The sequence below is a fragment of the Aquarana catesbeiana genome, linkage group LG02 (genome assembly GCF_042186555.1).
Source record: "Aquarana catesbeiana isolate 2022-GZ linkage group LG02, ASM4218655v1, whole genome shotgun sequence".
Classification (NCBI taxonomy): Eukaryota; Metazoa; Chordata; class Amphibia; order Anura; family Ranidae; genus Aquarana; species Aquarana catesbeiana.
In genome coordinates, this window is record NC_133325.1 from 10,446,833 (window position 1) to 10,468,845 (window position 22,013).

Consider the following 22,013-nt stretch of genomic DNA (forward strand, 5'->3'; position numbering starts at 1 on the left):
TTCTCCTTTCTCCTTCCTTCTTTCTCCTTTCACCTTCCTCCTTTCCCCTTCCACCTTTCCCTTCCACCTTCCTTCTTTCTCCTTCCACCTTTCTCCTTCCACCTTCCTTCTTTCTCCTTCCACCTTTCCCCTTCCACCTTTCTTCTTTCTCCTTCCTTCTTTCTGCTTCCTTCTCCTTTCACCTTTCTTCTATCTTCTTCCACCTTCCACCTTCCTTCTTCCTTCTTTCTCCTCCCACCTTCATTCTTTCTCCTCCCACCTTCATTCTTTTTCCTCTCACCTTTCCCCTTCCACCTTCCTTCTTTCTCCTTCCTTCTTTCTCCTTCCTCCTTCCTTCTTTCTCCTTCCTCCTTCCTTCTTTCTCCTTCCTCCTTCCTTCTTTCTCCTTCCTCCTTCCTCCTTCCTCCTTCCTCCTTCCTTCTTCCTTCTTCCTTCTTTCTCCTTCCTCCTTCCACCTTCCTTCTTTCTCCTTCCACCTTCCTTCCTTTCTCCTTCCACCTTCCTTCCTTTCTCCTTCCACCTTCCTTCCTTTCTCCTTCCACCTTCCTTCCTTTCTCCTTCCACCTTCCTTCTTTCTCCTTCCACCTTCCTTCCTATCTTCCCTCCTTTCTTTCTCCTTCCACCTTCCTTCCTTCCTTCCTTCCTTCCTTCCTTCCACCTTCCTTCCTTCCTTCCTTCCTTTCTCCTTCCACCTTCCTTCCTTTCTCCTTCCACCTTCCTTCCTTTCTCCTTCCACCTTCCTTCCTTCCTCCTTCCACCTTCCTTCCTTCCTTCCTTCCTTCCTTCCTTCCTTCCTTCCTTCCTTCCTTCCTTCCTTCCTTCCTTCCTTCCTTCCTTCCTTCCTTCCTTTCTCCTTCCTTCCTTCCTTCCTTCCTTCCTTTCTCCTTCCACCTTCCTTCCTTCCTTCCTTTCTCCTTCCACCTTCCTTCCTTCCTTCCTTCCTTCCTTCCTTCCTTTCTCCTTCCTTCCTTCCTTCCTTCCTTTCTCCTTCCACCTTCCTTCCTTCCTTCCTTCCTTCCTTCCTTCCTTCCTTCCTTCCTTCCTTCCTTCCTTCCTTCCTTCCTTCCTTCCTTCCTTTCTCCTTCCACCTTCCTTCCTTCCTTTCTCCTTCCACCTTCCTTCCTTCCTTTCTCCTTCCACCTTCCTTCCTTCCTTTCTCCTTCCACCTTCCTTCCTTCCTTCCTTCTTTTCTCCTTCCACCTTCTTCCTTCTACCTTTCCCCTTTCTCCTTCTTTCTCCTTCCACCTTCCTTATTTCCCCTTCCACCTTCTTTTTCCTTCCACCTTCTTTCTCCCTTCTCCTTTCTCCTTTCTCCTTTTCACCTTTCTTCTATATTCTTCCACGTTCCTTCTTCATTCTTTCCCCTTCCACCTTCTTCCACCTTCCTCCTCCTTTCTCCTCCCACCTTCCTCCTCCTCCTTTCTCCTCCCACCTTCCTCCTCCTTTCTTCTTTCTCCTCCCACCTTCCTCCTCCTTTCTTCTTTCTCCTCCCACCTTCCTCCTCCTTTCTTCTTTCTCCTCCCACCTTCCTCCTTCATTACTTTTTTTTTTTTTTTTAACATTGCCATAGATTCAGCTATGTGAGTTTTTTTTGGTTGCCACAGCAATGTATAAACCATAACAAACTCGTGAGATCTGGCGTGGTTGAAGGGCCTACAAGGAGAACAAGGAAGAAGAACCTGTCCACCGATGATGACTTATATTTTAAAAACGGCAACCTGGTTTTCCAAGCAGGGATGGATATAGCAATGGAATTGGGGGAAATCTTGGTGTTGGTGGTTTCTTGTGGGGGGTCTTATCTGTTTTATGGAAGGACAAAGTTTTTAAAGAAGCAGAATTGGTGGAATTTCTCCATAGAGGATCTATGGGGGGGGGGGGGGAGGCAGCTTAGCTGATCCATTGATGTGTAATGTCCTATCCTCAGACCGGTACAGAAGAAAACAAAATTGGTACGTATTTAATTTTTGTAGGTTCCATCTTCCGGTGGTGAAACTTCAGCAGGCGAGGAAAGTCTTTGAACAGTGCTGCTTGTCCGGGTGTAACGATGAAGTGAAACAACTGCTGAAAAGACACCTAAGACCCTCTGAACCGGGAGCGTACGAAAACTCCGAGACGAACCTGGTGCGGGCAGCTGTTATGGTGAGCAGGATGCAGAAACATTGGACCCCTTCACCCTCCAGGTTGGTTGCTGGTGGAATAATAATGACTTTTTATATCGCCTTCATTGTTGGAAGCTGTGGGTTCCGGACACTGCACTGATGATGGCCAAGGAGCCCCAAACCGCTGTGTGCAGTTTGGGCTAATTGGCTCGGTAATATTCGGCTGTATTTTCAATACCCCCCTTCATGACCGAGTCATTCTTTGCTATTCAGCACTGCGCTACTTTAACTGGTAATTGCACATTCATACAACACTGTACACATATGACATTTTTATCATTTTTTTTACCACAAATAGAGCTTTATTTTGGTGGTATTTGACCACCTCTGGGGTTTATTTTTTGCTAAATAAATGAAAAAAGACCAAGAAGTTTGAAATGTAAACAATATTTTCTACTTTCTGTTATAAAACATATCAAATAAAATCAATTTTGTTTATAAATTTAAGAGGAAATGTAGCTATAACATGGTACGGGGTGCTGTGATTGGACTGCAGCTATAACATGGTACGGGGTGATGTGATTGGCCTGCAGCTATAACATGGTACGGGGTGCTGTGGTTGGCCGGCAGGTATAATATGGTACGGGGTGCTGTGGTTGGCCGGCAGGTATAATATGGTACGGGGTGCTGTGATTGGCCTGCAGCTATAACATGGTACGGGGTGCTGTGATTGGACTGCAGCTATAACATGGTACGGGGTGATGTGATTGGCCTGCAGCTATAACATGGTATGGGGTGCTGTGGTTGGCCGGCAGGTATAATATGGTATGGGGTTCTGTGGTCGGCCTGCAGCTATAACATGGTATGGGGTGCTGTGATTGGCCTGCAGCTATAACATGGTACGGGGTGATGTGATTGGCCTGCAGCTATAACATGGTATGGGGTGCTGTGGTTGGCCGGCAGGTATAATATGGTATGGGGTTCTGTGGTCGGCCTGCAGCTATAACATGGTATGGGGTGCTGTGATTGGCCTGCAGCTATAACATGGTATGAGGTGCTGTGATTGGCCTGCAGCTATAACATGGTACGGGGTGCTGTGATTGGCCTGCAGCTATAACATGGTACGGGGTGCTGTGATTGGCCTGCAGCTATAACATGGTATGGGGTGCTGTGATTGGCCTGCAGCTACAACATGGTACGGGGTGCTGTGGTCGTCCTGCAGCTATAACATGGTACGGGGTGCTGTAATTGGCCTGCAGCTACAACATGGTATGGGGTGATGTGATTGGCCTGCAGCTATAACATGGTACGGGGTGCTGTGGTCGGCCTGCAGCTATAACATGGTACGGGGTGCTGTGATTGGCCTGCAGCTATAACATGGTATGGGGTGCTGTGATTGGCCTGCAGCTATAACATGGTATGGGGTGCTGTGATTGGCCTGCAGCTATAACATGGTATGGGGTGATGTGATTGACCTGCAGCTATAACATGGTACGGGGTGCTGTGATTGGCCTGCAGCTACAACATGGTACGGGGTGCTGTGGTCGTCCTGCAGCTATAACATGGTACGGGGTGCTGTAATTGGCCTGCAGCTATAACATGGTATGGGGTGATGTGATTGGCCTGCAGCTATAACATGGTACGGGGTGCTGTGGTCGGCCTGCAGCTATAACATGGTACGGGGTGCTGTGATTGGCCTGCAGCTATAACATGGTATGGGGTGCTGTGATTGGCCTGCAGCTATAACATGGTATGGGGTGCTGTGATTGGCCTGCAGCTATAACATGGTATGGGGTGATGTGATTGACCTGCAGCTATAACATGGTATGGGGTGATGTGATTGACCTGCAGCTATAACATGGTACGGGGTGCTGTGGTCGGCCTGCAGCTATAACATGGTACGGGGTGCTGTGATTGGCCTGCAGCTATAACATGGTATGGGGTGCTGTGATTGGCCTGCAGCTATAACATGGTATGGGGTGATGTGATTGGCCTGCAGCTATAACATGGTACAGGGTGCTGTGATTGGCCCAGGTACCATGTGATAGCTGTGGTCCAATCGGAACATCACTATAGGAATTACAGTTATTACAAATGAAATGCATTCATATTAGCTTTATTGATATTGTGATCACGTGATCCCCCGACCACTCAAAGCGACCGGATACCGGGAGCTACAATCTGCCTCAGGTCTGTACAGAGCTACAGACCTCCTTTTATGAGGCTGGACTACCGAGCGAGAAGAGGGATCTCTGGAATGCCGTGCATGGTCCCTGTGCTGTGGTGGTGATGCAGCCACACATGGCCATGGGTTGGGTTTTGGGGTGACCAGGCCTCTTGTTATACATTAAATACAACTTTACCATGAAATGAGGTCTGATCGCCCTTTCACCGGTTTTCATTTCAGGGGCGTGGACCTCCAGGGGCCGAGGGGTGAAGGTGAGGACAATAGTGCCGGCGTGGCCCTCATGGAGGAGAAGGAGATGTGTTTTAAGAGGACTGAAGATCTCTATCCTGTCAGCATTAACCGTGCTGGCCCAGGTATCAAGGCCTGTAACAACATATCCAAAGCACACGGCTCGTACTGCTATAAGCGTTGGAGGAGACAGCAGTACAGAATGCGTGTGGATGATGTCGTCGGTAAGAAGAAACTTTTTATATGGTCCCATGTGTATGGGTTGGGCATTCCGGTGCGGGGCTCAAGTGTCTCTAAACCCCAGAACAGTCCGTAGACAAGATGGCCGCATTTGTTTTCTTTTTTTTTTCAGGCTTTCTTTCATACCAGGCCCTTTGGGTTTGAGGTTCCCGCCCAAAGGGTCTGGTATGGATTTGAATGGGGAACCCCCACACAAGGCCACTCTGAAATAATTTACCAAACCCTTATCCAAGGATGCAGTATGGCAGGTCAGGAAAGGACGGAATGTGTCCGTCCCCCCAGCCCCCCGTTAGCAAATATACCAGGCCACATGCCCTTTCCAGGAGGTGACCCCACCCCACATAGCACCTAGTTCCCATTGACAGGACACCTAACATAGGGGTGGTACCTTTCCAGGTGATGACCCCCACATCACATAGGTGTCCTGTCCATGGGGACAAGGTGATAACGTAGGGGTGGTACCTTTTCCAGGTGATGACCCCCCCCATCACATAGCACCTAGTTCCCATGGACAGGACACCTAACATAGGGGAGGTATCTTTCCAGGTGGTGACACCCCCCTCACATAGGTGTCCTGTCCATGGGGACAAGGTGCTAACGTAGGGGTGGTACCTTTTCCAGGTGATGACGCCCCCCCCCCCCCCCCCCATCACATAGCACCTAGTTCCCATGGACAGGACACCTAACATAGGGGAGGTATCTAGGTATCTTTCCAGGTGGTGACCCCCCCCCCCCCTCACATAGCACCTTGTTCCCATGGACAGGACACCTAACTTTGGGGTGGTATCTTTCCAGGTGGTGACGGCCCCCCCCCCCCTCACATAGGTGTCCTGTCCATGGGGACAAGGTGCCAACATTGGGGTGGTATCTTTCCAGGTGGTATTCCCCCCCCCCCCCCCCCCCCACATAGCACCTTGTCCCCATGCTGATGAGTTCAAGGGCCTCTTCCCCACAACCCTGGCCCATCGTTGTTGGGGGTATGTGGGGAAAGGGGAACTTATCGTAATCTGGAAGCCCCTTTATCGATGGCCAACAATTTTTAGATCTGCGTCAATCACAATGCCCACTGAAAGGAAGAACCTGATGGACCCTAAAGCTATAAAGCATCAGCAATATATGGGAAGGGGTGGGGATAGAGGTGACATCATTGACCAAATATGGCAACATTTATATTTGCTACAATGTTATTGTTATGTGGCCATATTTGGACAATGAAGTGACCCCTATCACCGCCTCTTGGCGGGGTATTTCCAGCCATGTACCGTATATACTCGAGTATATATGGTAAGTGAATGCCTGGTTGATGTCAGTGGTTGGTGCAGGCACCTGCTGCTTCCTTATCAACCATTGACAGCAGGAAGCTGTCACATTCGCCCATTCTGAATGCCAAATACACTCAGCAAATACCTCCATTTTTATTTTATTTTTTAATGGAGGGATTTTTACTGCCGTTTTTGGGTCTCCTATACCCTTCCTCCCCAAGACAACTGAGCCAATAACTTGCAAGAAAAAGGTTGATTGAAGGAGCTGATATGTCAGTGAGCAGTTGGGTAGCTATGGGGCAGGTCACCATTAAGAAAGCTAGGAAGACCTTTTAAAAATCCAGCAGCCCTCACCCTTAAAACTTGGAAATTTGTTGAGGTACGGGAAGTGGGGGATAGTGCTCACACAAAAAAAAAGTTTAAACCAATCAAGTTATAAATAATGACCCCCATTTTCCTACATCTTTAGCACGTTTCAAAAGGAAGCCACCAACAGAAGACCAGGTCCGCTCCTACATAAAGGTACAAGGCTGGAAGTTCAATGCCCCGAGACTCCCGGATATTCTGGAGAGCTGGAAGCCCAGCGTGGATCGAGCGAAGGTGGATCATACTGAAGAAATAGAAAGGCTGGTGGAGTCCCAGGACTGGAAAGGGCTTGCAATTGTGGAGGACCGAGCCGGGAACACAGGAGAGACGGTCATTACTACTCTACCCTTCCAGAAAGGAGACTTTGTGTGTGACTGCCATGGGCCCGTGGTGAGCCACGAACGTGGGGAGGAGATTATGAACTCCATTGCTCCAGGAGAGATGTGCTACTTGTATTTTTTCAAGGACAAGAAACACCAGCGGAGACTTTGCATCGACGCCCAAAACGTCCCGTGTCCCTGCCACCCTGGACTGTCCACCTACGGCAGGAAAATAAACCATTCCAAGAGGAAGCCAAACCTCAAACCCGAAGTGAGATATCTGAAGAATGGCACCACCCCCGTCATACTGCTGATAGCCAAAGAAGACATTGACGTGGGAACTGAGCTCACCTTCGACTATGGCGTCACCATGTAAGACTTTTTATGAATTTTCATAAAGATGTACAAGGGGTCTTCAAAAAACGTCCACACTTTTTTATATTTGAGTTTGTGCGGAAACTTTTTGAAGAACCCTCATAGATTATATGCAATACATTGCTGGCTTTCACCTCCGCCAATGGAAGGTTAAACCTGAACTCCAGATATGGATATCTTTGTTTAGTTGCATTGGTCCACAAATTCCATACCTGACCAACCCCTATGGAAGAAAAAACATGCTACATTAGCTGCTGCTACTAGCTACTCCCTTTACTGCTCGGCACTGCTGCTATTTTGAGGACGCCTTGTACTTTTTCTCAACTGATACAAGGTGTTCTCTGATTGGAAGAGATGGAGATCATGATGTCACCACCCTCGCCTATCCACCTTTTCCAGTTAAAATACTGCTTGTATCACTTGGGAGAATGGTGCCCATGCCGAGCGAGCGACCCCCGACCCCCTCCCCCCATGCACAGATATCCATACCTGGAATTCAACAATGATATCCATACCTGGAATTAATTCCCATGACCTGTATAAAGGAATATCTGACCTAAATAGCTAAGGATGGGCCTGAGCCTAATCACACTTACATCTCAACACACAACCTTACTCTGTTTCCATAGACCAGATCTGGGCTGTCTGTGAAGGTTCTTGGGCATCCAGGTCAGGTTATCTCTACCCTACATTAATCTGGACTTGTTCTTTAATGTTGATGACATTTCGTAGCTCCAGCTCTAGTGAGTGTAGGGAAGATATCCCAGCCTTTATAGCCACCCTGGTAGAACCTTCATCCGATCACCAAAGAAGGTGGAGATGTTGATTCTTCCTTGGAACAGGATGGGAGGTGTGAGTTGTGGAACCCCTCCCTGTTCTATTGAGATCATCCTTGGGTCTGCATAGGTGTTGGTCCTTCTAGTCCGTTCCTGAAGGTGTGAGTTGTTGTCATGGGGTTAGAGATGTTAAAACAGCTCCCTGTTTGACATTCTGGTCAGAAAATTATTATTCCAGTCTGATATAGATGGTCTCTTCAACGCCTCTTCCACCAGTTTGTCCAAAATGTGACCTCACTGTCCTCAAAAGAATATTCTTTTTCTTTAGGGTGGTAGGAAGACCGTTGAGTCTCAGCCTGTAGACTTTGCCTTCCTATGTTCTGCCATTCATTTGTTGAGAGGTTGTCTCCTCAATGAACAGGTCTTTGTATTCCTGCATATACAAAATTACTTGGCGTGGGTTTGGGTGTTGGGTCTTAGAGACGTCCAAGCTTCTGTCTCAATGTTGGTCTTGAAGGACACAGCGATGTGTGGGCATTTCCTGGGTAAGAGAGAAAATACAAGGGCGCCTCTAAATGCAGATTGTTAAAAAACTTCTTCTTTTATTCTGATTTAAAATATATAAAATACACTCACATTTAGAAGTGTAAAACGGGCACATCAAAGTCTACGTAGTGGATAATCATAACCAAGTTATGTGTGGATTCCGATATCACACAGGTGGGTACAATGGTGGAATTTCCTTGTGGAAGGTACTAGGACTTTCCAGTCTTGGGAAGTGGAAGGGCAGATGCTTCTGTAAGCAGGACTGAGTGATTAGGGACATTTCTAAGATGACCAGACCTAACCAAGATCTCTGGAGTATTGGAGAGGGAAGCTAAAATAAAGTGCTGTGCCATGTGAATGGAAGAAGGACCATAACTAACCAAGATCTCTGCAGCATTTGAGAGGAGAGGCTAGAATAAAGAGCTGTGACCTGCGAGTGGAAGAAGGACCATACCTAACCAAGAACCCTGGATTATTGGAGAGGAGAGGCTAAAGTAAAGAGCTTTGCCTTGCAAATGGAAGCGGAACCTTACCTAACCAAGATCTCTGGAGTATTGGAGAGGAGAGGCTAAACTAAAGTGCTGTGCCCTGCAAATGGAAGAAGGACCATACCTAACCAAAACCCTGGGGTATTCAAGAGGAGAGGTTAGAATAAAGTGCTGTGTCCTGCAAACGGAGGAAGGACCACGCCTAACCAAGATCTCTGGAGTATTGGAAAGGAGGGGCTAGAATAGAGAGCAGTGCCATGTAAATGGAAGAAGGACCCTAACTAACCAATATCTCAGGAGTATTGGAGAGGTAGAATAAAGAGCTGTGCCCTGCGAGTGGAAGGACCAGAGCTAACCAAGATCTCTTTAGTATTGGTTAGGAGAGGCTAGAACAGGGTTTCTCAACCAGGGTTCCATGGAACCCTGGGGTTCCTCCAAAGGTTGCTAGAGGTTCCATGAGCGATGGGCAAAATTCTGCCTCTCATAAGTTCCACTGAAACCAATGATCTTTATCGCTATCTGTAAGGGGGTAATTAATCCCAATGACCACAAGTGTAAAAAGCATTTTTCCTTGCGACCGTCACACGAATGTATCATGAGATCTAATATTTTTAGCAGGGGTTCCCTGAGACCGGAAAATTTTCAAGGGTTCCACTTTGTTGAAAAGGTTGAGAATGGCTGGGCTAGAATAAAGGGCTGCACCCTGCAAATGGAAGAAGGATCATAACTAACTAAGATCATTGCAGTATTTGAGAGGAGAGGCTAGAATAAAGAGCTGGGCCCAGCGAGTGATAGAAGGACCATGCCTAACCAAGATCTCTGGAGTATTGGAGAGGAGAGGCTAGAATAAAGAGCTGTGCCATGTAAATGAAAGAAGGACCTGAGCCATGTCCAGGCTCAGAATTGGAGATGACATTGTTGACTTTTCGAGGCAAAAGGGTTGACAGGCACATGAAGTTAGTGTAGTCCAGGCATGACCCAAATTTACCCCCATACTTCCCTGATAGCATCCCCAGACTTGTATAATTACAGGGCAGCTGCTGGGAGGTTTAGTGCGAGTTAACATTTCCATCATTATTTTATTTAGACCTTTTTTACGACCTTTGCGTAATTTAAGCCCAAATGTTATATTTTCTTTTCTGTTTTTTTTTTTTTTTTCTGTATTTCAGGCACATTCAACAGAGACACATGGCAGATGAAGAGGTGACACTCAGATCTGGGCATGAGCCATCCCAGTCAATGCCCCTCGTCCCCCATGAGCAGGAGATGCAGCAGATGTCACATGTCCCCCGGGAGATGGAGCAGGTCTCGCATGTCCCCCAGGAGCAGAAGATGCGGCAGGTGTTGCAAGTCCCCCATGACCAGGAGATGGAGCCAGTCTCACATGTCCCTCAGGAACAGCAGATGGAGCAGGTGTCACATGTCCCTCAGGAACAGCAGTTGAAGCATGTGTCACATGTCCCCCAGGAACAGCAGATGAAGCAGGTGTCACATGTCCCTCAGAAACAGCAGATGAAGCAGGTGTCACATGTCCCTCAGGAACAGCAGATGGAGCAGGTGTCACATGTCCCTCAGGAACAGCAGATGGAGCAGGTGTCACATGTCCCCCAGGAACAGCAGATGAAGCAGGTGTCACATGTCCCTCAGAAACAGCAGATGAAGCAGGTGTCACATGTCCCTCAGGAACAGCAGATGATGCAGGTGTCGCATGTCTCACAGGGGATGGAACAGGTGTCACATGTCCCCCAAGAGCAGGGAATGGAACAGGTGTCACATGTCCCACAGGTGCAGGAGATGCAGCAGGTGCCATGTGTCCCCCAGGAGATGCAGCAAGCCTCAAATGTCCTCCAGGAGGGGAAGCTGGTGTCACATGTCTCCCAGGAACAGGAGATGAATCAGATGCTGCATGTATCCCAGGAGCTGGAGCCGGTGTCTCATTTCCCCAAAGAGCAGGAGATGCGACAGGTTTCACATGCCCCCCAGGAGATGCAGCAAGCCTCAAATGATGTCCAGTGTGTCCCCCAGGAACAGGAGATGCAGCAGGTGCCATGTGTCCCCCAGGAGATGCAGCAAGCCTCAAATGTCCTCCAGGAGGGGAAGCTGGTGTCACATATCTCCCAGGAACAGGAGATGAATCAGATGCTGCATGTATCCCAGGAGCCGGTGTCTCGTGTCCCCAAGGAGCAGGAGATGCAGCAAGCCTCAAATGATGTCCAGTGTGTCCCCCAGGAACAGGAGATGCAGCAGGTGTTGCGTGTCTACCATGAGATGGAGAAAACCTCAAATGTCTCCCAGGAGATGGAGAAAACCTCGCATGTCTCGCAGGAGATGGCGCAAGCCTCGAATGTCTCGCAGGTGATGGAGCAAGCCTCGAATGTCTCGCAGGTGATGGAGCAAGCCTCGAATGTCTCGCAGGTGATGGAGCAAGCCTCGAATGTCTCGCAGGTGATGGAGCAAGCCTCGAATGTCTCGCAGGTGATGGAGCAAGCCTCGAATGTCTCGCAGGTGATGGAGCAAGCCTCGAATGTCTCGCAGGTGATGGAGCAAGCCTCGAATGTCTCGCAGGTGATGGAGCAAGCCTCGAATGTCTCGCAGGTGATGGAGCAAGCCTCGAATGTCTCGCAGGTGATGGAGCAAGCCTCGAATGTCTCGCAGGTGATGGAGCAAGCCTCGAATGTCTCGCAGGTGATGGAGCAAGCCTCGAATGTCTCGCAGGTGATGGAGCAAGCCTCGAATGTCTCGCAGGTGGTGGAGCAAGCCTCGAATGTCTCGCAGGTGATGGAGCAAGCCTCGAATGTCTCGCAGGTGGTGGAGCAAGCCTCGAATGTCTCGCAGGTGGTGGAGCAAGCCTCGAATGTCTCGCAGGTGGTGGAGCAAGCCTCGAATGTCTCGCAGGTGGTGGAGCAAGCCTCGAATGTCTCGCAGGTGGTGGAGCAAGCCTCGAATGTCTCGCAGGTGGTGGAGCAAGCCTCGAATGTCTCGCAGGTGGTGGAGCAAGCCTCGAATGTCTCGCAGGTGGTGGAGCAAGCCTCGAATGTCTCGCAGGTGGTGGAGCAAGCCTCGAATGTCTCGCAGGTGGTGGAGCAAGCCTCGAATGTCTCGCAGGTGGTGGAGCAAGCCTCGAATGTCTCGCAGGTGGTGGAGCAAGCCTCGAAGGTCTCGCAGGTGGTGGAGCAAGCCTCGAAGGTCTCGCAGGTGGTGGAGCAAGCCTCGAATGTCTTCCAGGAGATGAAGCTGGTGTCACATGTCTCCCAGGAGATGGAGCGGCTTTTACATATCCCACAAGAACAGAATATGAAGCTGGTGTCACATGTCCCCCATGGCCGGGAGATGGAGAAGGTGACCCGTATCCCCCGGGAGCAGGAAATAGAGCCAGTCTTACATGTCTCTCAGGAACAGGAGTCTCGTGTCCCAGAACTGCAGCGGACCTTGCATGTCCCCCAGGAACAGGAGAAGGAGTGGATCTCGCATGTCCCCAGAGACCAGGAGAAGGTCTCCAAAGAGGAATCTATCTGTGATCAGCATGAAGAAGATGGCACCGATCTTCCCGGTAAGTATCAAATCGTTTGAGAATGGTGTCTGATTTGTTTTCAATACTATGCTCTTTTGTAAATTGGCATTTTCATTACAGAACCTTCTGCTCCATCTCCGAATGCCACACAGCGAGAGGCAGCAGAGACTTCATCCACAACTTCTGAGGGCACAGGTAGGTACTTCTTCATCTTTGAACTTTTGGCACAAGACAAGAGGTATTATACCCCCCTCTCCTGTGTCCGGCGTCTTCTACCTCCCTTCTATTCCCTGTAATAGAAGAGGTATTATACCCCCCTCTCCGGTGTCCTGTGTCTCCTTCCTCCCCTCCATTCCATGTAATAGAAGAGGTATTATACCCCCCTCTCCGGTGTCCTGTGTCTCTTTCCTCCCCTCCATTCCATGTAATAGAAGAGGTATTATACCCCCCTCTCCGGTGTCCTGTGTCTCCTACCTCCTCTCCATTCCCTGTAATAGAAGAGGTATTATACCCCCCTCTCCAGTGTCCTGTGTCTCCTACCTCCCCTCCATTCCCTGTAATAGATGAGGAATTATACCCCCCTCTCCGGTGTCCTGTGTCTCCTTCCTCCCCTCCATTCCCTGTAATAGAAGAGGTATTATACCCCCCTCTCCGGTGTCCTGTGTCTCCTACCTCCCCTCCAATCCCTGTAATAGATGAGGAATTATACCCCCCTCTCCGGTGTCCTGTGTCTCCTACCTCCCCTCCATTCCCTGTAATAGAAGAGGTATTATACCCCCCTCTCCGGTGTCCTGTGTTTCCTACCTCCCCTAGATTCTCTGTAATAAAGGAGGTATTATACCCCCTCTCCGGTGTCCTGTGTCTCCTACCTCCCCTCCATTCCCTGTAATAGAAGAGGTATTATACCCCCCTCTCCAGTGTCCTGTGTCTCCTACCTCCCCTCCATTCTCTGTAATAGAAGAGGTATTATACCCCCCTCTCCGGTATCCTGTGTCTCCTACCTCCCCTCCATTCTCTTGAGTGTCTAATGCCTGTCCTGTGTGGTGGGTCCTCCCTCTGGCCCCTTTGTCACTTCTGAGTCATGTAATGATGCAGGGGTTGGAGGTAAAAGCCACAGTGTCCCGTAGGTTACATCAAACACTCCCAGAAGTTTTAAATGGTAAAGCATTGAATGCCCCAAAGTTGCAGCACTAGAACAGGTAGGTAGGAGGTATGGACCACCATGGAAAGGTGACTATGAAGCTCTTCTGATGTATAAACCTTCCATGGTGTGGACCTTCCATGGTGTGGACCTTCCATGGTGTGGACCTTCCATGGTGTGGACCTTCCATGGTGTGGACCTTCCATGGTGTGGACCTTCAATTTTATGGCCCTTGTAAGCTGAATTTTTTTAACCTTACTGGTTTTAAGTGTAGACATCTTCTGATTTCTCTTTTTACTCTCAGTACCTGCAGAGTCAGAGCCCATGGACGCTGAGGAGTATGGAGCCGGCAGTGAGCAGTCAGAGCCATCACGAATTGAGCTCCAGGTTGGGTCGGGAGGATCCGGTAGTAATCTACTTACCAATCATCTGATTGGTAATTTTCACCTTCCCTGCTTTACAGAACATCAATTGATTGGTTTTGGGTCGTACATTTTGGCCCTCTATAGGGACAATGGTGTATTCTGGGGGCTCCAGGTCTCATACCTGTGATAATGATGTTCAGTGTATGAATTCCAGAAGATTAACATTTCCCCTCTAAACATGGAACCAAGCCACACCATCCACATTGGTCAATTTTTCACAGGACTTGCTGCATGTTCTTGGAACTAAGTGTAGACTTTTTCTGATCCCTCTTTTTACTTTTCAGTTTCTGTGGATTCGGAGCCAATGGAGACTGAAGAGGAGGACGGAGCTGATTCTGAGCTGCCAGGCCCATCGTCATGGGCTGCACTCCAAGCTGGGTTACAGGGGTCTAGATGTAAGTAAAAATCTGGTTTCATGTCCTGGGTTTAAAGTCATCCCATTACTTCTATGAAGCTTTAAATTTGCTGTCCCCTCCTTCCTGCTGGTTTGATATTTGCATAACTCCTCCCAAGAGCCCACCCACTGCTTGCATCAGAACTGAAGGCTCTTAAGAAGAGTACTGAAGCCGGGTTCTGTGACGCTTCCTCTTCTCACTGTCAGTCCCGCTGGAGTAGAAGCCTGAGGAGGATGACAGAGCTGAGAGTGAGCGGCCAGGGCCCTCGGGGGCCTCACTCCAAGCCCGGTCAGAGGGGTCCAGATGTAAGTAGAAGTCAGTTTTCTAATCTGCCGTCTGGTCCAAGCTGGACCAAGGCAAAGGTCTCCATGAAGCTCACCTCATTGGAAGCCTTGGCTTACTATACACTGCACCCCGCAAACACCTAGAAGGTCCAGATGTGATGGACGTTTTGGTCTTTGTGTGGTCCCAGCCAACAGTGTTCTGCTGGGCTTCACATCACAGCTGCAGATTTAGATATATAATCTATATTCAGATATACTTGAAATCTTCACTGCTAAGGAACGGGAGGTACAAAGAAAATCCTATGAATAGATTTAGATGTGTGTCTAAACCCACCGCTCCTCTGAAAAGTGATCAGCATTCAGATCTCTTTTCAAAGGTGATTGACATTCTATGAAGAGGGAATGTGACGCCTCCTCACCACCTGTGTTCACCCAATTTTTACTGGAAAAAATTGCCCACAACCTTATGCATTGCACACAGTTACAAGGGGGTTGGCAGCGCTTCCCTACCCACTCGGAACATCGTATCGATTTTTGGAAAAGGGGATTTTAAGGGTGCCAGGAGACACACACGTGATAAAAAGCTAATTCTTTATTGTACATAAGCATGTAAATGGTGCTAAATATTAAAACCAACAAGGAATATCCAAACGGTGTATATATGCATGCTCGACATGTTTCGCCAAAATAAGCTTCCTCAGGAGTTTCAAAGTACTACGTATTGCACAAACGGAATTCCAGGTTATAATCGATAACAATTTTCTTTCGGTCTGCTTGTGGTCCACCTGGTAGTCCACCCTTTGGAATATTTGAATGACAGTCCTTGCATTGAATTACTCCCTCTATGGTTCACTAATATCTTTGGGGTGGGCCTGGTGTGTGTAGGGGCCCAAACGGCTTGCTGGGATTATCAATTTATAACCTGGAATTCCTTGTAATATAATGCTTTGAAGCTCCTGAGGAAACCTATTTTGCCTAAACATGCCGAGCAAATGTTTTTTTTTTTTTTTTTTAACAATCAGGAGTGCTTTATTGAAAAGTATAAAATGCAGTACAAAAGAAAAAAGAAGTAAACAGACCATGTGTATAGAAGTACATACAATTACGGATCATGCCGAGCAAATGTTACCTGCATATATACTATGCTTGGATTTTCCTTGTTGGTTTTCATATATTAACAGTATATACATGCTATTTTTTATGCTTATCTACAATAAAGAAATGTATTTTAATCGTGCGTGTGTGTCCTGACACCTTTTTAAAATCTCCTTTTCCTATAATCGATACACTATGTATTATTGGGGTGTGGTGCCACGGATTCCCAGGTTCATCGCTACTTTCTGAATGTTACTTGAATAGGAACATGTTGGAGAGTCTTTGTTGTGGACTTAAAGTATTGCAACCGCAAAGTGTTAGTAAATCAGTGGCAGTAGTAGTGTGGCTGTGTTTAGTATATTAGTGGCAGTTAGGGGCAGTGTTAGGGTGTCAGTATTAGTATTAATGTGTCAGTGTTGGTATCGGTGGCAGTTAGTGGTAGTGTTCATATCATTTGTTAGTGTGTCAGTGGCAGTATCATTGTTAGTGGCAGTTAGGGTCATTGTTAGTGTGTCAGTGGCAGTATCATTGTTAGTGGCAGTTAGGGTCATTGTTCGTGTGTCAGTGGTAGTATCAGTGTTAGTGGCAGTTAGGGTCATTGTTAGTGTGTCAGTGTTAGGGTCATTGTTAGTGTGTCAGTGGCAGTATCAGTGTTAGTGGCAGTTAGGGTCATTGTTCGTGTGTCAGTGGCAGTATCAGTGTTAGTGGCAGTTAGGGTCATTGTTAGTGTGGCAGTGGCAGTATCATTGTTAGTGGCAGTTAGGGTCATTGTTCGTGTGTCAGTGGCAGTATCAGTGTTAGTGGCAGTTAGGGTCATTGTTAGTGTGTCAGTGGCAGTATCATTGTTAGTGGCAGTTAGCGTCATTGTTAGTGTGGCAGTATCATTGTTAGTGGCAGTTAGGGTCATTGTTAGTGTGTCAGTGGCAGTATCATTGTTAGTGGCAGTTAGGGTCATTGTTAGTGTGTCAGTGGCAGTATCAGTGTTAGTGGCAGTTAGGGTCATTGTTAGTGTGGCAGTGGTAGTATCATTGTTAGTGGCAGTTAGGGTCATTGTTAGTGTGTCAGTGGTAGTATCATTGTTAGTGGCAGTTAGGGTCATTGTTAGTGTGTCAGTGGCAGTATCATTGTTAGTGGCAGTTAGGGTCATTGTTAGTGTGTCAGTGGCAGTATCCGTGTTAGTGGCAGTTAGGGTCATTGTTAGTGTGTCAGTGTTAGGGTCATTGTTAGTGTGTCAGTGTTAGGGTCATTGTTAGTGTGTCAGTGGCAGTATCAGTGTTAGTGGCAGTTAGGGTCATTGTTAGTGTGTCAGTGTTAGGGTCATTGTTAGTGTGTCAGTGGCAGTATCATTGTTAGTGGCAGTTAGGGTCATTGTTTGTGTGTCAGTGGCAGTATCAGTGTTAGTGGCAGTTAGGGTCATTGTTAGTGTGTCAGTGGCAGTATCAGTGTTAGTGGCAGTTAGGGTCATTGTTAGTGTGTCAGTGGCAGTATCATTGTTAGTGGCAGTTAGGGTCATTGTTCGTGTGTCAGTGGTAGTATCAGTGTTAGTGGCAGTTAGGGTCATTGTTAGTGTGTCAGTGGCAGTATCATTGTTAGTGGCAGTTAGGGTCATTGTTAGTGTGGCAGTGGCAGTATCATTGTTAGTGGCAGTTAGGGTCATTGTTCGTGTGTCAGTGGCAGTATCAGTGTTAGTGGCAGTTAGGGTCATTGTTAGTGTGTCAGTGGCAGTATCATTGTTAGTGGCAGTTAGGGTCATTGTTAGTGTGGCAGTATCATTGTTAGTGGCAGTTAGGGTCATTGTTAGTGTGTCAGTGGTAGTATCATTGTTAGTGGCAGTTAGGGTCATTGTTCGTGTGTCAGTGGTAGTATCAGTGTTAGTGGCAGTTAGGGTCATTGTTAGTGTGTCAGTGGCAGTATCCGTGTTAGTGGCAGTTAGGGTCATTGTTAGTGTGTCAGTGTTAGGGTCATTGTTAGTGTGTCAGTGGCAGTATCATTGTTAGTGGCAGTTAGGGTCATTGTTAGTGTGTCAGTGGCAGTATCAGTGTTAGTGGCAGTTAGGGTCATTGTTAGTGTGTCAGTGGCAGTATCATTGTTAGTGGCAGTTAGGGTCATTGTTAGTGTGTCAGTGGCAGTATCATTGTTAGTGGCAGTTAGGGTCATTGTTAGTGTGGCAGTATCATTGTTAGTGGCAGTTAGGGTCATTGTTAGTGTGGCAGTATCATTGTTAGTGGCAGTTAGGGTCATTGTTAGTGTGTCAGTGGCAGTATCAGTGTTAGTGGCAGTTAGGGTCATTGTTAGTGTGGCAGTATCATTGTTAGTGGCAGTTAGGGTCATTGTTAGTGTGGCAGTATCATTGTTATTGGCAGTTAGGGTCATTGTTAGTGTGGCAGTATCATTGTTAGTGGCAGTTAGGGTCATTGTTAGTGTGTCAGTGGTAGTATCAGTGTTAGTGGCAGTTAGGGTCATTGTTAGTGTGTCAGTGGCAGTATCAGTGTTAGTGGCAGTTAGGGTCATTGTTAGTGTGGCAGTGGTAGTATCATTGTTAGTGGCAGTTAGGGTCATTGTTCGTGTGTCAGTGGTAGTATCAGTGTTAGTGGCAGTTAGGGTCATTGTTAGTGTGTCAGTGGCAGTATCATTGTTAGTGGCAGTTAGGGTCATTGTTAGTGTGTCAGTGGCAGTATCATTGTTAGTGGCAGTTAGGGTCATTGTTAGTGTGTCAGTGGCAGTATCATTGTTAGTGGCAGTTAGGGTCATTGTTAGTGTGTCAGTGGTAGTATCAGTGTTAGTGGCAGTTAGGGTCATTGTTAGTGTGTCAGTGGTAGTATCAGTGTTAGTGGCAGTTAGGGTCATTGTTAGTGTGTCAGTGGCAGTATCCGTGTTAGTGGCAGTTAGGGTCATTGTTAGTGTGGCAGTTAGGGTCATTGTTAGTGTGGCAGTGGTAGTATCAGTGTTAGTGGCAGTTAGGGTCATTGTTCGTGTGTCAGTGGCAGTATCAGTGTTAGTGGCAGTTAGGGTCATTGTTAGTGTGTCAGTGGCAGTATCATTGTTAGTGGCAGTTAGGGTCATTGTTAGTGTGTCAGTGGCAGTATCATTGTTAGTGGCAGTTAGGGTCATTGTTAGTGTGTTAGTGGCAGTTAGGGTCATTGTTAGTGTGTCAGTGGCAGTATCATTGTTAGTGGCAGTTAGGGTCATTGTTCGTGTGTCAGTGGCAGTATCAGTGTTAGTGGCAGTTAGGGTCATTGTTAGTGTGTCAGTGGCAGTATCATTGTTAGTGGCAGTTAGGGTCATTGTTAGTGTGTCAGTGGCAGTATCAGTGTTAGTGGCAGTTAGGGTCATTGTTAGTGTGGCAGTATCATTGTTAGTGGCAGTTAGGGTCATTGTTAGTGTGGCAGTATCATTGTTAGTGGCAGTTAGGGTCATTGTTAGTGTGTCAGTGGCAGTATCATTGTTAGTGGCAGTTAGGGTCATTGTTAGTGTGTCAGTGGTAGTATCAGTGTTAGTGGCAGTTAGGGTCATTGTTAGTGTGTCAGTGGCAGTATCATTGTTAGTGGCAGTTAGGGTCATTGTTAGTGTGTCAGTGGCAGTATCAGTGTTAGTGGCAGTTAGGGTCATTGTTAGTGTCTCAGTGGCAGTATCAGTGTTAGTGGCAGTTAGGGTCATTGTTAGTGTGGCAGTGGCAGTATCATTGTTAGTGTGGCAGTGGCAGTATTGGGGTCGGTGTGCTTTGGGTAAGAAAAGGTTTTATATTTGGTGTCGGTGTGTTTTAGTTGGGACAGATTTGCATACTGCTGTTTCTTGGCCCTCCTATATAATATCGCACACATATGCGGTATCGCTGTGACTGTCAGGAGGTGGAGAACTTATTTTGCAGATTTTTTTCGGTGGTGGGTCATGGTAATGGCATAAAAATATACAGCTAAAGATTAGAAAGTTATATTTTTATACCATTTTGGGTCTTTTTTTTCTTTCATAATAAAACAAAATCATGAGAGATCCATTACTATTTCCCAAAAAAGCCCTAATTTGTCCTGCAAAAAACATGGTATGATCCACCTGGATACAGGAAGTAGTTGTGGTGAGAAGGGTGGTATGATCCACCTGGATATAGGAAGTAGTTGTGGTGAGAAGGGTGGTATGATCCACCCGGATACAGGAAGTAGTTGTGGTGAGAAGGGAGGTATGATCCACCTGGATATAGGAAGTAGTTGTGGTGAGAAGGGTGGTATGATCCACCCAGATACAGGAAGTAGTTGTTATGATAAGGGTGGTATGATCCACCTGGATACAGGAAGTAGATGTGGTGAGAAGGGTGGTATGATCCACCTGGATATAGGAAGTAGTTGTGGTGAGAAGGGTGGTATGATCCACCTGGATATAGGAAGTAGTTGTGGTGAGAAGGGTGGTATGATCCACCCGGATACAGGAAGTAGTTGTGGTGAGAAGGGAGGTATGATCCACCTGGATATAGGAAGTAGTTGTGGTGAGAAGGGTGGTATGATCCACCCAGATACAGGAAGTAGTTGTTATGATAAAGGTGGTATGATCCACCCAGATACAGGAAGTAGTTGTTATGATAAGGGTGGTATGATCCACCCGGATACAGGAAGTAGTTGTGGTGAGAAGGGTGGTATGATCCACCTGGATACAGGAAGTAGTTGTGGTGAGAAGGGTGGTATGATCCACCCGGATACAGGAAGTAGTTGTGGTGAGAAGGGTGGTATGATCCACCTGGATACAGGAAGTAGTTGTGGTGAGAAGGGTGGTATGATCCACCCGGATACAGGAAGTAGTTGTGGTGAGAAGGGAGGTATGATCCACCTGGATATAGGAAGTAGTTGTGGTGATAAAGTAGCAGAATATCGGTAATGACATTATTGGACAAAGAACTCTGGTATGGGAGATTTTATTCCATCTTTCTGGCCAGAAAAGAATGGACACTCCTGAACCGACTCGTGTCTACACGTCAAGAGTGTCAGATACAGTGACTACAGTGTAGATATATATTTCTAAATCAGTCTTACTACACACATAACTATGGCCATATAAACTGACCCCCGTTCCTACTTCAGTGAGAAGGGTGGTATGATCCACCCGGATACAGGAAGTAGTTGTGGTGAGAAGGGTGGTATAATCCACCCAGATACAGGAAGTAGTTGTGGTGAGAAGGGTGGTATAATCCACCCAGATACAGGAAGTAGTTGTGGTGAGATGGGTGGTATGATCCACCCAGATACAGGAAGTAGTTGTTATGAGAAGGGTGGTATGATCCACCCGGATACAGGAAGTAGTTGTGGTGAGAAGGGAGGTATGATCCACCTGGATACAGGAAGTAGTTGTGGTGAGAAGGGTGGTATGATCCACCCGGATACAGGAAGTAGTTGTGGTGAGAAGGGTGGTATGATCCACCCACATACAGGAAGTAGTTGTGGTGAGAAGGGAGGTATGATCCACCTGGATATAGGAAGTAGTTGTGGTGAGAAGGGTGGTATGATCCACCCAGATACAGGAAGTAGTTGTTATGATAAGGGTGGTATGATCCACCCGGATACAGGAAGTAGTTGTGGTATGATCCACCTGGATACAGGAAGTAGTTGTGGTGAGAAGGGTGGTATGATCCACCCGGATACAGGAAGTAGTTGTGGTGAGAAGGGTGGTATGATCCACCTGGATACAGGAAGTAGTTGTGGTGAGAAGGGTGGTATGATCCACCCGGATACAGGAAGTAGTTGTGGTGAGAAGGGAGGTATGATCCACCTGGATATAGGAAGTAGTTGTGGTGATAAAGTAGCAGAATATCGGTAATGACATTATTGGACAAAGAACTCTGGTATGGGAGATTTTATTCCATCTTTCTGGCCAGAAAATAATGGACACTCCTGAACCGACTCGTGTCTACACGTCAAGAGTGTCAGATACAGTGACTACAGTGTAGATATATATTTCTAAATCAGTCTTACTACACACATAACTATGGCCATATAAACTGACCCCCGTTCCTACTTCAGTGAGAAGGATGGTATGATCCACCCGGATACAGGAAGTAGTTGTGGTGAGAAGGGTGGTATAATCCACCCAGATACAGGAAGTAGTTGTGGTGAGAAGGGTGGTATAATCCACCCAGATACAGGAAGTAGTTGTGGTGAGATGGGTGGTATGATCCACCCAGATACAGGAAGTAGTTGTTATGATAAGGGTGGTATGATCCACCCGGATACAGGAAGTAGTTGTGGTGAGAAGGGAGGTATGATCCACCTGGATACAGGAAGTAGTTGTGGTG

General features: G+C 47.3%; 1 protein-coding gene across 1 annotated transcript in view; it reads left to right on the forward strand.

Moving 5' to 3' along the window:
• The window catches only part of LOC141126623 (uncharacterized), a 45,229-nt gene that overhangs the window by 18,884 nt on the left and 4,332 nt on the right, over nucleotides 1-22,013 (forward strand). Inside the window, exons 6-12 of the mRNA XM_073612540.1 lie at nucleotides 1,971-2,180; nucleotides 4,507-4,739; nucleotides 6,487-7,075; nucleotides 10,058-12,438; nucleotides 12,520-12,594; nucleotides 13,845-13,976; nucleotides 14,250-14,360. Coding sequence (XP_073468641.1) covers nucleotides 1,971-2,180; nucleotides 4,507-4,739; nucleotides 6,487-7,075; nucleotides 10,058-12,438; nucleotides 12,520-12,594; nucleotides 13,845-13,976; nucleotides 14,250-14,360 — 3,731 coding nt within the window. The remainder of the gene's footprint in view (nucleotides 1-1,970; nucleotides 2,181-4,506; nucleotides 4,740-6,486; nucleotides 7,076-10,057; nucleotides 12,439-12,519; nucleotides 12,595-13,844; nucleotides 13,977-14,249; nucleotides 14,361-22,013) is intronic.